Source organism: Diceros bicornis, chromosome 9 (assembly GCF_020826845.1).
Source record: "Diceros bicornis minor isolate mBicDic1 chromosome 9, mDicBic1.mat.cur, whole genome shotgun sequence".
NCBI lineage: Eukaryota > Metazoa > Chordata > Mammalia > Perissodactyla > Rhinocerotidae > Diceros > Diceros bicornis.
Window position 1 is genome coordinate 74,756,109 of NC_080748.1, and position 16,993 is coordinate 74,773,101.

The 16,993-nt window shown below is 45.2% G+C and overlaps 1 protein-coding gene across 1 annotated transcript in view; it reads right to left on the reverse strand.

Moving 5' to 3' along the window:
* The window catches only part of SLC15A1 (solute carrier family 15 member 1), a 33,102-nt gene extending 24,276 nt beyond the window's left edge, over window positions 1–8,826 (reverse strand). The window contains exons 1-7 of the mRNA XM_058548410.1: window positions 8,768–8,826; window positions 8,295–8,376; window positions 8,052–8,193; window positions 7,062–7,181; window positions 4,988–5,087; window positions 4,677–4,767; window positions 2,512–2,595 (exon numbers count right to left, since the gene is read on the reverse strand). Of these exons, the coding sequence (XP_058404393.1) occupies window positions 2,512–2,595; window positions 4,677–4,767; window positions 4,988–5,087; window positions 7,062–7,181; window positions 8,052–8,193; window positions 8,295–8,376; window positions 8,768–8,782 (634 nt within the window). The 5' untranslated portion in view covers window positions 8,783–8,826. The remainder of the gene's footprint in view (window positions 1–2,511; window positions 2,596–4,676; window positions 4,768–4,987; window positions 5,088–7,061; window positions 7,182–8,051; window positions 8,194–8,294; window positions 8,377–8,767) is intronic.
* Window positions 8,827–16,993: the final 8,167 nt, after the last annotated feature.

Consider the following 16,993-nt stretch of genomic DNA (forward strand, 5'->3'; position numbering starts at 1 on the left):
AGTTCTTTTGATTCTAACAATCACAGGAGCTACTGAGTAATGTTATAATTGTCTTCTCATATACGAACATTAAAGCCTAATACTATCTCCGTCCCAGAACCTGGGGCAGCTCAAAGACGGTACAGCTATTTAAGCATGAGTTCTATCCCTCTGTAAAGGGACACAAGAGGAACAAGTGCTGTCACATAACAGATTAATGTGTTATTCTATAAAGACAAAAAACATAGTTTTAGTTTTGTCATTGAAATGGCAAGAGAAAGTTTCTTCTTTTTAAAAAAAAATCTTCAGAAAAAAATAGGAAACAACCTGTTGAAACTTTTACTTAATCATGTGCGGCAGAATTTATTCTGTGATCATAATACAGAAAGACAGCTACAATTATTTGCATCTGCAGCTACAGTTTTACAAAAGCAAAAGCACTTTTACAATGAGGCAATTCTTCCAAGGACCTTCTTAGAAAAGGCATTCTGTGAAAATACCTTAGAAGAAAGCATTTCTGCAAGAGACGCTGAAAACACCATTCCTATACTAGGATTTCTGATTATCCAATATCACAATTCATTAATTTAAAAACACTGATGGATTGTTTGAATTCTACTTGTTCTCCTCAATTAAGAAGGTCTGAGACTTTGACAGGTGCCAACTCTCAAGCATATCTCCACGTATGTGCCTGTATTGTAGATGTTCTTTATAGTTGAAGACAGAGAAGTTGTATTCTCACCCAACGCCAATCTTCCTCACTGCCCAATAGACTGAATCTACATTTTTTTTCCCAACTAATATTTTAATCTTTAAGCTTCTGAATAACTGAAGCCTAATTCAAGCATAAGATTGTTGCAGATGGCATAGGGTTTGGCCTGTTCTCAATTCCTCTGTAAGAAAAAGCATAATCTTTGATGTAAGAATGACTCGTACAGACTAAATGAGAATTTAGTCACACACAGTGTCAACTTCACACAGTGTCTGGCCTAAAACAACAGTTTTTGAAATCCTCTCTATGTCCTTACCCAGAACTAGAAAGGAGAAGGCATAGATGAGCCTTTTAGGGGAATGTGGCAGTATTTAAACAATTATGGAAGAAAATGGACATATATAAAGGGGAGAATTCTGAGCTCTTGCATAAGGATAAAGATGAATTGCTACAACGTGAGCAAAAGAGGTTAAAAAGGGGGCAGACTCGATAATATCAAGAACCGAAAAAAAACCATCAGAGAAAGTGATAGTGCTGACTGCAACCTCATTTGAGTGGGAGGCTATGAAGGCTTGAGATGGTTATTGGGCTCTGCTTCCTTCTTGCCCTACTGTTATAGGTTGAACTGTCCCCCAAAAAGATGGTGAAGTCCTTATCCCCAGTACCTCAGAACGTGACCTTATTTGGAAATACAATCTTTGCAGATGATCGAGTTAAGATGAGGTCCTTAGGGTGGACCCTACTCCAATATGACTGTCTCCTTATAAAAAGGGGAAATTTGGACACAGATGTGCACACAGGGGGAAGGCCAGGGGCAGATTGGGGTTATGCTGCCACAAGACAGGGAAGTGCCAGAGGTAGGACAGAGGCCTGGAAGAGATCCTTCCCAGCGCCTTCAGAGGGAGCATGGCCCTCCCGATGTGTTGATCTTGGACTTATAGCCTCCAGAACTGTGAGACCATAAATAAGTTCTGCTGTTGAAGACACTCAGTCTATTTTCTTATGGCAGTCCTAGGAAACGAAGACACCTACCATCTTTCAAGCTAGACTATCCCATGTAGAAACCTCTTCACACTTCCTAAAAAGCCAGTGCCAAGAACTAACGTGCAATGAATACATCTAATATACACATACATTCCTCCTAGAAGGAAGATATTCTAGTAGAAAAATTTGGGGATGATATATTATGGAAATCTAGATGTTCACTGAAGTATTTAAACAACAATTGGACCGGGCTACCATGTCTTCAAGCAAGTTGTAGATGAGCACAAGTTGACAAGAACAAATGCTTTCAGCCATGGGTTCATCTAGTCTAGCAGATTCTATCACCTTCATCTTAATCTGCCTAAATAGTATCAAGCCTTTAATGTCCAACTCAATTGATTCCTTCTCCTGTAAACCCTTTTTTGATCCTATTCCCTCTGAAACAATATGTCAACTCTACTTTCTTGGAATTCTCAGAGCATGTTTAACATGGGATGGCAAGTCTTCATACTAATTACTACAATTTGTTATGTGAACTTTTATTTTTTGTGAGGAAGATCAGCCCTGAGCTAACATCCATGGTAATCCTCCTCTTTTTGCTGAGGAAGACTGGCCCTGCTGAGGAAGATGGCTAACATCTGTGCCTATCTTCCTCCACTTTATATGGGATGCCGCCACAGCATGGCCTGACAAGCGGTGCATCAGTGCACGCCCGGGATCCGCTACGCCATAGGGTTGGCCCCCGTTACATGAACTTTTAAAACTTGGTCACAATAATTAATGTGACAGTCTGACCTGATCATCGGATTGTATTAATTCAGCTGACTTCTACTTACTCAGAGATACAGCCATGAGAGCAGCAGGAACTCCAAATGCCAGTGGGTAACAAGACTGTTTACTGTGAATTCCACATTGTTGAACTGGAGAGAAATTACAAGATTAAAATTCATTATGGCATTGGTAATGCTCATATAGTTCCCATTTTTAAAAATCTCTAACTGGCTATTACATATTGTTTTCACTCAATGTTCTAGACTTATCCATTTGCCTTATTGATGTCATTGCCAGCTGAGCAAAGCAGCTTTGTAGTAGAAAGAGCAGGTGGTGGAGACAGGTTCTAATCTTAGCCCCATACATGTCTGATACTAGCCAAGCCAAAATGAGTGGGAACACTATGTTCTGTGGATTTTCTTTTTTTTTTTTTTTGTGAGGAGATCAGCCCTGAGCTAACATCCGCCAATCCTCCTCTTTTTTTTGCTGAGGAAGACGGCCCTGGGCTAACATCCGTGCCCATCTTCCTCCACTTTATATGGGACGCCACCACAGCATGGCTTACCAAGCAGTGCATCGGTGCGTGCCCGGGATCCGAACCAGCGAACCCCGGGCCGCCCCCCGGGCCGCCGCAGCGGAGCGCGCGCACTTAACCGCTTGCGCCACCGGGCCGGCCCCTGGATTTTCTTCATGGAAGAGATAAAAATGACCTGGATACAATAACTTGAAGAGAGTAGGACTCAGTAAACAAAATCAAAAGTGCTCTGTAAAATCAAGCTTGTATGTTCCTGAATTCATGCCAATTAGGGAATAATTAGATGACTGAGGGCTGGGACCAACAAACTTTTCTGTGAAGTTTTTAGGCTTTGTGGACCATTCAGTCTCTGTCCCAACTACTCAACCCTGCCTTTGTGGGGCGAAAGCAGCCACAGACAATACACCAATGGATGGTCTTGTCCAGATTTCTGGATTTGGCCCATGGGCCATAGTTTGCCAAGCTCTGACTGGGGATCTATTTTAGCTCTGAAATCCTAGGATTGGTAAGGAAAAAAATTAAGACTTTGGAAGGGGCCACAGAGATTGCTGGAAATCCTTTCAAAGCAATGTGGAGCCTCCAAGAATGATCTACAGTGGTCTGACTTTGCCTTTGACTAGCTATTTCACAGTTCTGTAGAGTAAGAAGTTAACTAGTAGAAAACTGATAGTCATGCAAATGTTTCCTGTTCATGGCAATGCAAGATGATCTTTCCCCCTGTAAAGAATACAAATCTCTGTTAGGCAAATCCTTATTTGAACTTATTGTATCAGTTTTCCAGTTCCCTCATCAGTTAATAAGTTATGGTTATATAAAATCTTTGTCACATGCTCATTTTATATTTGTATGAGCGTCATGATTTTACCTTTAAAAAAATTATCCTTTAACACATTCTCTAATTGCACAGTACATATTCTAGTAGAACCTGGAGGTGCGGGAACATAATGCAAGAATAAAAGCTATTAAATTTTATGCAAAACAAGTTGGAATAGGGTTTAAGTATCATCTTCAAGCTACTACTCTATGCAGAAATACATAAATCCCCACAAAATATTTTATTTTGTAATTTAATCTGATTCACGGTATAGATATCACGGTCTTGTTTTGGTCTAATTTGTCCCCAGATATTCCCTTCCTCATGGGAAATTCACAAACTCTCAATGGAGCGTTAGCAAGCACAAAAATCTGAGTGCTGTTGATAGCTGCTGTCTCATTTTCTTTCTTGGGGGCAGTGCTTTTAGAAATATCTGAGATGACAGGAAAGCAAAGAATAAAGCCTTGCCCACTAAATTCTTCCTAACTCACCGAACATCATTGGGGAGCAAAGCTCGAAGGCAGAAATGTCATCTATGGCCCATCCACGTATGGTTTCCAAACAGCCTCCCTTGCCCTATCTCTTACCAGAAATAAGGACTTTGCATTAGGAATAATTTAGAAAAATTGATTGCTCTGCTAAGGATGTTTTAGATTCTTCAGTGGTCATTGGGATAAGGGATTCAAATAAGATTAGAAAAGGAGATAAAACTTGAAAGAAAAGAAGCTCATATTCTGGATTTCAGTGTGTACTCAGTACGTATCTGACAGCTGAAGTACATGAGAGAACAGAGGGACAAAACCAGGACTTAACCTTTCACCTGACTTTCTCCCCACAATTAAAAAAAAGAAAAACACAAGTCCCCTTCAGATATTTTTTACCTCTGAGTATGGGAGTGATGATAGTAGAAAGCAAACTTCCAGCATTAATGGCCAAATAAAAGATGGAAAAAAATCTGTTTCTTTGTTTTTCCTGTAATAAAAAGGGTAAAATGAAAGTATGATGACTTTGGCTATCTATCCACTGATCCAATGTAGCTGGTGATCGGACTTCACATCTTAGTTTGGTCAGTATCCTACTTTCAAGTGTACTTGAAAAGAATCTAATGGAGAACAGACTTTGTGCGGGTGGAATTTGATTCCTGGGTGTTCATAATTCATTTGTGTGGTTTCTGGAAGTCACATGCTCTTACCTGGCCCTCTTCAAACTGATCTCCACCAAATGCAGACACACAGGGCTTTATTCCTCCAGTGCCTAGGGCTATCAGGGCCAGGCCAATCATGGACAGAGCCCTAGGGAAAGAAAGGGGTTATTACTGAAATGTGAGATCCTTAAAAGCAGGAGCCCTAGTTCCCCTTGGAGGACCAGGCAGTAAACTCAGAGAAGGGACTCAACCTGTGTGAGAAGATAATTCATAGGAATGCAGTCTTGACAACTGAATGAAACTGGAACTCATGGGCCTTCAAGTTCATACCTTTATCTAATAATTTACTATCCAGAAAATTTAAAGCAAAGCTTGAATACTGAACAAAGATTTATGTATGGAGTTCTTTTGTAGCCTTGTCATTTTCAGTAAAAGAATGGTAAAAGAAATGTTTAAGCATTGTCTCTGGTACAGTCATAATAGACTCATAATAGTCATTAAAAGACATTGGAAAACATGATTTAATTGCAAACCAAAATATCAAATTTTGTAGTTCGATCTTAACTTGTTTACAAAGTATAGAAGACTGGAATGAAGCAGAGCAAAAGATTTATCGTTACGTCTAGGTGGTGAGATTAAGGGTTATTTATTCTTATTTACTTTTGCACTTTCCAAGTTATCTGTTAAGCGTTTTATCTCCTGAATTGAAAAAAATTCACTCACAGAATTTACCAACCTCATTTTGTAGTTTTGTTAGATTTAAAGTAGGTACTACAAATTTTAGGTTTTATAAGTGTTTATTCCATATCTTCTTGGTTGCTGATGTTGCTTAAAAAACTAAAAAATATTTTATGAAACAGAAAAAGTCAAGGAAGATACTGCACAAGAAAGAAATCTTTAAAGATCATGCTTGTCTTCCTGGATTAACTGGCTGAAGCACCTCTTGCATCTTGTTTGCCTGTTAATACAACTTGCGTTGAGTGTTGTCACTCTAAGTATTTCAAAAGACGACAAAAAACTGGCCAGCTGAATATTCCAGACCAAGCACACTTGTGAGAATTGTAGGCATGTTCCAATACTAACTCCATGGAATGAAATAAGGAGCTCGGCTTTCTTGAGTGCGTATTTCTTGCCAGGCAATGTTCTGGGTGCTGTACCCAGATTACTGCACAACCTCCTAGATGACGCAGGGACTATTACAAATGAGGAAACAGGCACAGAGGTTAAGAAACTCGCTCAAGATCACACAACTAGCAAGGAGCTCCGCCAGAATTTGAACCCACACAGCCTGACTCCAAAGTCCATGTTCTTAACTGATATTATAGATTAGAAAACTAAAGCATGGAGAAGATAAGTTGCCCAGGGTCATAAAGATACTCTGTGGAAGAGCTGGGAATCAGACACCGCAAGTCCTAGCTGCTGGACTGTGCTAATGACCACTCGCCTCCACCAACTTGGTTCCCTGTGGGCACCAAGGGACCTAACCTGGACAGCAATCTGATTCACTAACGCACCAGAAATGCAGGGATTGCAGATACCAATTTGAATTTCAATGATATTTTCCCAACTCATAAGATGGTTTACTCATAGATCAAGGAACTGAAGCACAAGAACAGGAAACAAAACAAATCTTCACAACTTGTCTACTAGGACAGTCTGCAGTGAAGGGAGATTCATCTCGCAGAGGAGCATTTGTCAACTGCAGTTTCCATCAAGGACTCAGCACATAGGGCTGGAACAAATACTTATGAGACAGAATTACTGAAAAATAAGCGCAAGTATGGTACAAGACAGAAAACCAAAGGTACAGAGCCTTGAGGAAACCTGGTGCAATTAAGGATTAAGGCCTGTGGGAGTCACATCCATCCAGGGAAGATCAAGATTAACACAAATCTCCCATGCACTGACCACACATCATGTGACAGCAAGCCTTCAAGAGAGCAATGACCCCAGACAACTGTTGGGATGCGGACACACTGACGACCCAACTCTTAATCCATTCAATGGCTTTCTCTACACCGCCGATGAGGAAGAAAAGGCCTCCTTATACTTATAGTGAAGTTCAAGGAAAAAAGATTAAAAATAAGCATGGGAGGGGGAGAGAAGGACGGCATCAACTCACACATGTACAGGAAGGCTGTCCGGGGTCCCATCACGGTTGCCGTCTGTGAGGTCATTAATTGAGCTTACTGCAAGGACTACCTGTCCAATTGTGTAGACGATGGATAGCGACACAATTGTCCTGTGTTTCAAGGGGTTGAGAGAATCCAAGTTAATTGCACAATAGCGGTTCACTTCCGACTCCACCACAACCAGGTCCCCTGCTGCAAACTTTCAAGAGCCCAGTCATGAATATACTTGTTTTTCAAACTTGAGTGAAACTGACAGCTCTTAGAAACACAGCCTGCCGAAGAATTTGTTGCCCAGCATGGGCACATGCCAAAGCGAGCTCTGGCTGGAGAAGCCAGGGAAAGGGGGAAGATCCATTTTATCTTTGAACAATGTGAAAGACTCAATGTTTTATTTTACCTAACTACTGAAATTAGTACTTATATCTTTAAACAATGAGAGAGATTTATCTTGTGCCTGGTAGCAAGGAGCGGACCAGTGGTTACTCTTGAATTGTTTTGAATTATTTTGAGATAGTCGGTGAATACTCGTGCCTTTGGCCTGGAAGAGCCTCCACTGCCTTCTTCATTAAGTCCTAGGAAACTTCCTGATAACCCCCTCTGCAGTGTGATCTTGGAGCTCTTCCGGTAGGACAGGGGGAGGGCCCCGTGTCCTCTCTGCCCATCGAGCAGTATGGCCTTTCAGCAGCCGGGACGTATTAGGGGCTCCTTTGTTCTCCCAGCCCTTAACTCCGAGTCTCACACATCGTTAACGATAGACATTACCCCCGGCAGGATTTCAAGACGAAACAAAGTTATCACTGTTTGGAGGAGGAAAAAAACCCCACCATTGCTACTTGCATTCACAGTGCTGAATGCCAGGCACTGTTCGTGCAGAGTTCTGTGTTCCTTGATTCTTTGTTCCTATAGTCCACCACCCCAAATCACAAAGCTTATCGTTACGTTTTGGCTTGTTTGTTAACAAGAAAGTTGCAACTACTCACTTGAACTTTCCCAGCCAGGAGTCGGCGATGAGAGCTCCGAGAATTGGCGTCAGGTAGCACAGAGCGACAAATGTGTGGTAGATGGCAGTGGACAGATTGTCGTCCCATCGGATGAAAAGTGTGAAGTACAGAATCAGGAGTGCTTTGCGCAGAGGATGGGGGAGGAGGAGGGGAACAAAGTTAGGAGGGGCTGCGGTAACTCACACTCCTCACTGAAGGGGGAGGACTGTTGAAAATAGTTACCTCTCATGCCATAGTAGGAAAATCTCTCGCAGAACTCATTGACCACGATGAAGAAGATGCTCAAGGGATAACCAAAGCAACTCTGACAAAAAGAAACAGTCTAGGATTGAAATATGTTCCTCGTCGGTCCACAGTCACAAACGAGGGCTAAAGGCACGAAAGGTAGCCGAGGCATGTGTGGTAACTTGTCAGTGACTCTCCCGAGGTGGAGTCTAGAGTTTTAAAAATTGTATTCCCTTCCCTTCTACATAGAGACAACAATGAAAAAAGCATAGTTTTATAGTAAGTCTGAGAAGGGCTATACACAGGATTTCCTACACAGAGGAAATTTCACACAGAAATTCAGAATTGTTCCCTCATTGATGTTAGACGCATTTGTTAAATAAATGAAGCACAGCTGTGAATATTTAGGAGCAAAACAGACTGTAGAGTTTATAAAATGAAGGTACATGGAGAAGAAAAAGGATACTCACCTGTGACCTGGACATTCCTGAAAGAAAAACAAAATGCCACTATTAAAGTCACATAATTAAAGTACTTTTTGCTGAGTCTAAACTCAGACCCTCTGACTTTTCCTGGCAGTCAGCTGTGCCATCCAGACAGCTGGGCCTCTCCGGGATCCCTGCCCGAGGCCGTGCCTCTTATCTGGAGTGGGGCCTGGCATCCACATCTTCTTTTAATTGGCTCCTCAGGCAAGTCCCATGTGCAGGGAGAATTGAGAACCAGAGGCTCAGAGAATGGTGCCACAGCCATTTTCCTCGTAAAACACTTCAAAGACTGCCCGGCCCCCACAGGATAAGATTCAAACTTTAAATTTAGCATGTCCTTCACTATCTCACAAGGTCAGCGGTTTCGGTGAAGATTAAACAATGGAAATATAAAATCCTTAAGGTGCCTAACACAGTGAGGATTCAAGCTCCATTCCTGTTACCTGGGCCCACCTTCCAGACCCTTCCCCATGCACACAGGACTCCCACGACACCCAACCATTTGTTCACTGAACACGTTGTATGTCCACCCACAGTCTTTAATGCCCAAGACAGCAACTCCTTTGCCAGGAATGCTCCTTGTAACATGCTCCTTCCCTTCAATGAGCTGACCTCCTGCGTTAGAGTGCAGTAGCAGAGTTTATATTTTTGCTCCCCTCTAGTGGAAGAATCACGTGCTCTCCATCTCCACATCTCAACGCCTTTTCCGACACCTGCCCCAGAGCAGGGGCTTGCTGTCGGAAGAATGAATTAGAAGAACAAGATGAAAAAGGGTGAGAATCCAAATGAGTCGGTGCAAAGCCAGTGCAATCCACCGCTCTCTACCTCTCAGGTGCACCCTTCATCCCCGCTGCTCCTCCCTTCTGTCTGCCCTGAATCTTGACAAGAGCTGACCGCTGCCCTTGTCTCCAGTCCTCTCACTGCTCCCACAAGGACGCGGTGCCTGTATTTGTCAGCGTCCGTCACGTGTTGGGTCCCTCTCCGTGGGGAACCACCCTCTCCCCTCCCCGGCCCCCACTGACCACATGTCAGAGTTCTTTGTCATTGGGTCACCTGAGCACCCTCTGCCTCTATTACAAATCAGGGACCCCACAGCAGTGGTTCTTAAACCGGAGTGTGCCTCAGAATCAGCCCGGGGCTTGTAGGAACAGCTTGCCAGACCCCACTCCCGGAGTTGCCAACTCTGTAGGTCTGGGGTGGCCCCTTGAGTCTGCGTTTCTAACAAGTTCCAAGGTGATGCCAGGGCTGCTGGTCCAGGGACCACACTCTGAGAAGCACAGGCAGGCTGTGACATGGAGCTGCCTGACTGTTCTACACATTTACCACTTCCCCGGCCCGAGCACCAGCAGACCCTTCCGTGCCAGCTGTCCAGAGCAGGAACCGAATACAGAAGCTGGACAGACAGCACGCTGGAGTCTCCACCACAGATCCCCCCTCAATCTCTCACACTGTTCCCCACTCAGGTCCCTTCCTCTCGGATCTGCCACCTTGTATTTTTATTACATGCAAGTCCAGGGCCCCATCCCACAATAAACCAAACCACAGCTCTGCCTGAGGAACTCCCTTCTTGCCCCAGACCCACACGGTGCCCCTGGTGCCACCCCCCCTCCACCGCCCTGCTCATCTTGTGGGCTGGGGCCTCACTTCCTGAATCTGGTCACACTGTGCTGTGGGTGTTTGCACTTCCCAGCTCCACAGGCCCCATGGCCTCACACCAGACAGTCTGGAACTTTTGCCCACTTCAGAGCAGTGATGCTATTTTCGTCCTTGTCCTAAGGTGGGAAATAAACTGTCCTGGTCTCACAGGGCTGCAATTCCCAACTCTTCCTGCCTATAAAGTTCTGGATGGAGATTCCTCACCACTAACAGACTGGTTTTCTCCCCAGTTAGACTTCCTTGTGGGAAGGGGCTGCTCTCAGGGGCAACACGTCAGGGTATTCCCTTCCCTCGTGCCCTCCCATAAGGTCACCCCACACTGCCATGTCCTCAAGTGACAGTCACTGCTCCTCTGACACCCCTCTCTCCATAGGACTCTCTCCTCCCAGGTTTCACTGTTTTGTACCACTTCCTACAGGGGTGATAGTGAGGCCACGACTCCGGGTACCTGCACTGTCGTTTACGGTTCTCTGCCCCCTACTCTTTCTGAATAGTCTTTTTGTGAATAAACACTCCTATTTTGGGCCGGCCCTGTGGCTTAGTGGTTAAGTGTGCACACTCCGCTGCTGGCAGCCAGGGTTCGGATCCCGGGGGCGCACCGACGCACCGCTTCTCCAGCCATGCTGAGGCCGCGTCCCACATACAGCAACTGGAAGGATGTGCAACTATGACATACAACTATCTACTGGGGCTTGGGGGGAAAAATAAATAAATAAATAATATTTAAAAAAAAAAAAAACACTCCTATTTTGACTATACCATCTGTTTCCTGAAGGGACCATGATGGATACAGCCCACAAACCAGGTTTCATCACCAGACTCAACATGCTGCCATGTTTCATCACCAGACTGGGGAGAGGATCACTCTGCAGTGAAATAAAAGGACCAGTCAGGAACACAAGCTTTTGTCAAGTTCCACACAAACAAGCCTGTTGGCCGTGTTCGAGGCCTGTCTCTTTGCAGTCATGCTCCGTCTTCTTGAGGACACTGCAGGACCGTACAATGGTCTGCCTACTTAGACTTCAGACAATGTGGCCTTACCACTGTTTCCCAGAGACCAGACAATGCAGGGAGTGACACCCACGCAAAGGCTCAGACGGGCCTTCTACAGAAAAGCAGGAGGAAGGCATGAAAACCCAACTCAGCAGAGATGCTGGAACTTCACTGCTGTCATTCATTTCACACGTTTCTCAGAATTTTGGTTTGCAGGGAAAGAGTTCATCTGGCCAGGGGAGCATGTATGATTTTTTGCAAAATATTATTTAGCAGCTATTATTTGCCAAATAGCAATGGCAAAGGTGTTACTTACTTCAAACATAAATAGGGATACAGAAGAGAGAGCTCACATCTTGTCACAGCCACCATCACACCCAGAATTCCATTATGGAAAATGAAATCCCTAAACTCACTCCAGGGAAAATCTGAGATGTAGTACCCAGTCATCATTCAGGAAGTTCTTATTTTCTGAAAGGTGTGCATTGCGAAGAACAACTTTTATTGTTGCAGGGCAGAGGTTGCTAAATTCTTCTTTTATAGAATTCAGAGCTATTTACTGGACGTAATATCACAGTCAGCATTTCTTATCTTCATAAACCTGTGTCAACAGGATTGCTATCTTAGAAAGCTCAAGTGCAGAAGTGGTGCTTATGTTGAGCCTGAAGTCTGAACTCAGATTTCAACCATCACAGGATTCCGTTTACATTGTCACAATTGTGTCTGTCATTGGTATCCTGATAACGAAGCTAACCAGCATATTCGAGTGGTCTGATGTTTCTGGTATCATTCATGGGCCACTTGGATTTAACTACTGATCAGAGTAGAACAGTCTAGAATCAGGTTCACCGTGTAGCCAGCTTAGCCAGTACTGGCACATGATAATCACTGAATCACTGCTGGCTCTCACGGTTATTCTAAGTCAGCCATACTTCTGCCTTTCTTTGGGCTAAGGAATTTAATAAAATAAGTGTATGTTACAAATTTCTATGATCACTGACCTGGGGGGACAGCAGGAAAAGACCAAGAAAGACACTCTATCTTTTCCCACTACTTAATGAAATCTCTCCATGAAGGTGAATATTTCCTATTATTTAACAAAACACATTCTATATTTTGAACCATTGAGAGAAACTCTAACTTTAGTGTTTCATTACTTAGAAATTAATAACTCCCTCAGCAGCATAATGGGGTAAAGACCGCATTTCTAGGACCTGGACTTGGGAAGGGGAGGAAGGAGGCATTTTGTTGGCGTCTAAGAGAGAAGCTCTCACCTGAAGGCAGGGAGGAAATCATTCCCTCTCATCACTGAGTGAGACCGAGGGAACGATTTAAGTACTGCAGGATGTGTTAGAGATGGTACCTCTGAAGTTGCATGTGGAGCAGTGGGCCCCCAAAGACGTTCACGTCCTCATCCTGGAACTTGTTGATATGTTACCTTCCACGGTAAAAGGAACTTTGCAGATGTGATTCAGTTAAAGGCCCTGACATGGGGCATTTACCCTGGATTATCTGGGCAGCCCCAGTGTAATCACAAGGGTCCTTAAAAGAGTCAAAGGAGGAGATGTGAGGAAGGAAGCAGAGGTTGGAGTGATGGCAATTGCTGGAAGGCCACCACGAGCCAAAGACTGCGGCAGCCTCTAGAAGCTGGAAAAGACAAGGAAACGCTCCCCTGGAGCATCCAGAAGGCACACAGCCCTGCCGACACCTTGATTTTAGCCCAGTGAAACCCATGTCACCTTCTGACCTCCAGAACTGTAAGATAACAAACGTGTGTCATTTCACGCCACGAAGTTTGTGGTAATTTGTTACAGCAGCGATAGGAAAGAGCACATGGGTTTGCCTCAAGCTCTGTAAAGTAGGTCTCTATGACTATGCGCAGAGAGCTAAGACTCAAACTTCCTAGCAAGTCTTACCTGTGGCAAATGTGCTTTTTATAATTTCTTTTCTTAAGCTACATTTTCTGCCTGGGGGCTTAGAAGTCCACGCCTGGCACCTGCCGTTTTGATGGGATTCGGCAGAATCTGTCACTTGCTCTGCTACCTTCTGCAGGTGACTGACTCCTCATCACCTGTCTCTGAAGTGGGGATGCTGTCTTCCAAGGCTGCTGCAGGAATGAGAGGGTCTGAAATTGTTTCATAAACCAGGAGTAAAATGAGCTAAGTAGAGCCTGGTTCTTTTAGGTCATGCACGTGCTTCACAGAGTAGGTCACACGAGACCCCAGGGAATGCAATGGCCTCTGCTAGAATACACTCAGCAGAAGTGGTTTCTGAGTTAAGGCGAGACTGCTCTCTCGATATTACCCCTGCATCTAGTGGGTGCAAGGACATGGGCCTTGGGAATCAGGAGGGTGAATCCAGCTTGGAGACATTCTCCCCAGCCATGTGGCTTTGTTCAAAGTACTTACCCACTGGACCTCCATTCCTTCATCCAGAGATGCTAACACCTTCTTTGCACGTTGGCTAATAAGATTGAATCTACGTTAATCAAATCAGGTTTGTCCTTTACTGCATCCCATGAAGACAGTCAGGTAGTGTGGCTGGATGTTTGGAAAGAACTCACTTAAAATTAAAATATGGACAAGAATTTACCACGGGGAGCCCTGGCAAGGGTGAGAAATTGGTCCTCAGAGAAAGAAGCAGTCCCCTCCAGAGCTGCTCACATTGACAGAAAGCAGAAGGTCCTTATGATGTCACCCTGTGAAATTAGGCCATGGGGATTAGGAAGTTGTGGACAGAGAAAAGTCAGTCTTCTCAAATACAAGCCACTGTGGCAAGCACTGATGTTCAGTCAAGCTGCTTTTCAAATGGGCAGCACTATAGTGTGTGGCTTGCAGGTAGCTATAGGGGTTAAAGGATCATTTTTAATTCTCTGGTGCAGTGGTTCTCAAAGTGTGGTCCCTGGACCAGCAGCAGCAGCAGCACCTGGGAACACCCAGAAATGCAAACTCTCAGGTCCATCCCAGACTGACCAATCAGAAACTCTGTATGGGGCCCAGCTGTCTGCATGTTATCAGCCCTCTGCTGATGCTGATGCACTACGGTTTGGGAGCTGCTCACTGTCCCAGATGCTAGGGAGCCATAAAGGAAAGGGCCTGGTGTGAACGCATGCAAACTAAGTGATGGCTCCCTTCCAGGTGATCAGCTCCTCTTCATTCCCACTTTCTGAGCTCTGCCCATCCTTCAGCAGGACGACCGCAACAAGCAGACACCTTGTCTCACCTTTCCTATCTCCCATTCACCCCACTGACTTGAGTTCCCCAAGATGGAGCATTTCAGAACTGCTCTCAAACCTGGCTGTCTCTGCTACCTGTAAGGTCAGACCTGCTGCTCGGCACAGCGTTCCAAGCCCTTCGGGATCTGACTTCCATCCTCCTCCACACCACCAGTCGAGCCATACGACTTCTAATTCTCCCTCTGTGCCAGGCTCCTTCATAGCATCCTTCACTATTAGGGCAGTTAGCACCTCACCTCCCTCCTCGGCCTCCCAAATACTCTCTCCTCCATTAGATCTCTTTAGCTTCTCTACAACCACCCCTGACAAAGCAAGTTGTTCTGACTTCTGAAAAATGTTACAGAGTCTTAAGTATCATAATCTCTTTTTTTTTTTTTTTGGAAAAAATAAAGTGTGGCCACTTCAAAAAGAGCCTAGCAGGATATGCACCAGGTATAACTGTGATTGATCTGAGGCAAGGCGACGGGGCCCTGGGGGCAGAGGAAGGAGCTTGAGGGCCTTATGCTGTACACTTGGTTTGATTTTTTCTCCAAAACTGACCAACCTTGATCAAGCAGTGAGAAATGCGTTCTTCCTGAAATGGGCTATTCCACGACAGTGGTCAGGTTAGCTGAGAACAAGTTCTGTCCCTGTAACCCATGGCCCTTGTTTCTGGAGTGGCTTTTCTTGAGGCTGTTTCTTGCCCGATGTGATGATTTTTTTTTTTTTTTTGTGAGGAAGATCAGCCCTGTGCTAACATCTGCCAATCTTCTTCTTTTTTTGCTGAGGAAGACTGTTAGGCCCTGGGCTAACATCCATGCCCATCTTCCTCTACTTTATAGGGGACGCCGCCACAGCATGGCTTGCCAAGGGGTGCGTCAGTGCGTACCCGGGATCTGAACCAGCGAACCCCGGGCTGCTGCAGTGGAGCACGCGCACTCAACCGCTTGCGCCACGGGGCCGACCCCTGATTTTTTTTTCTTACTTAAATGTTTTGCCACATTTCCCACCCTCAAGGGCCCTGCTAGTCCATAGGGCACTTCTGTGCACATTAGAAAACTGTGATTTTTCAGGCTGGATGCTGCCCCGGGAGGCAAGGCTTGACGGGTGGACAGTGGCTTGGTTCCAATAGGAAAAGGAGTCCCTGGGTGGACGCATTGCTTGGCACGGAGTGTGGGCTGCCTTCCAGTCCCCAGGGCCCTCTTGCTCGGGCCTCCATGCAGGGTACAGCCTGCACACCTATGGGCAGTGGCCCTGCCCATCCTTCAATTGTTTTTTATAGAAATAGCCTCTTTTCCACCACTATCTTCTTCCCCACTAAGAGGGAATCTATTTTTCCTCTGGTACATGGACAAATAGCTACACAAACATGGAACGCATGGATATATGGTTTCCAGAACGCCAGTTTAATCAAACTACTGGTTGTCTTGCCTGCACCACTGCTAAAAGCAAACGAGTTACCTCCTTTGAGAATTCAGAACGTCAACTAAACCCTAATAACATAAAGCTACTTTAGAACTACGGGGAAACCAGTGTTAATGGGGCAGTATAGGTTTTATTAAGTGACTTTGGCATGATGCCATTGCAGGGGACGGCTCAGCTCTGGAGCGCTGGGGACCTTGTATCCACACAGGCCACAGGGGCAAAGGTGTGAGTCCAGCTAACGAGGTGTGGGCCTCTCTGTCCAGGCCCCAGAGAAGACAGATACAGAATAGCAAACCACTTGACTACACTCTGGCGTTGGCTCCTCAGCAACCAGGTGTCTCACAATGTGTGTTTCCATCATCAGCCCTGTTGCTTCAGTGTCGCCCTTTTTGTTGTGGGGATGGGGGCCTCAGGGAGCTGGCACCTTTGGCTAGCCTTCCTTCGCTGTCTCGGTGTGTAATAAATGGCCTCATTGTATCTTTAAGCCCCCAGCAGCCAGGCCTTGTCCTGTGTGTGTCTGACAGCCGTGCTTTCTCCTTTCTTTAAGCCCCCTCCTCCCTCAGCGTGGGGTCCACAAGTCAGGACTGAGGACAACAGCTCTCGGTCAGTGCATTAGTTTGCTGGGGCCGCCATAACAACGGACCACAAACGGAGTGGCTTAAAACAGCGGAAATTTATCGTCTCACAGTTCTAGAGGCTGGAAGTCTGAGATCAAGGTGTGGGCAGAGTTGGTTCCTCCTGAGGGCTGAGGGAGAATCTCTTCCAGGCCTCTCCCTTAGCTTCTGGTGGTTTACTGGCTATCTTTGACTTTCTTTGGCTCATAGAATCATCACCCTGATGTCTGCCTTCATCTTCACGAGGTCTTCCCTCTGTATGTCAATGTCCAAATTTCCCCTTCTCGTAAGGACACCAGTCATATTGGA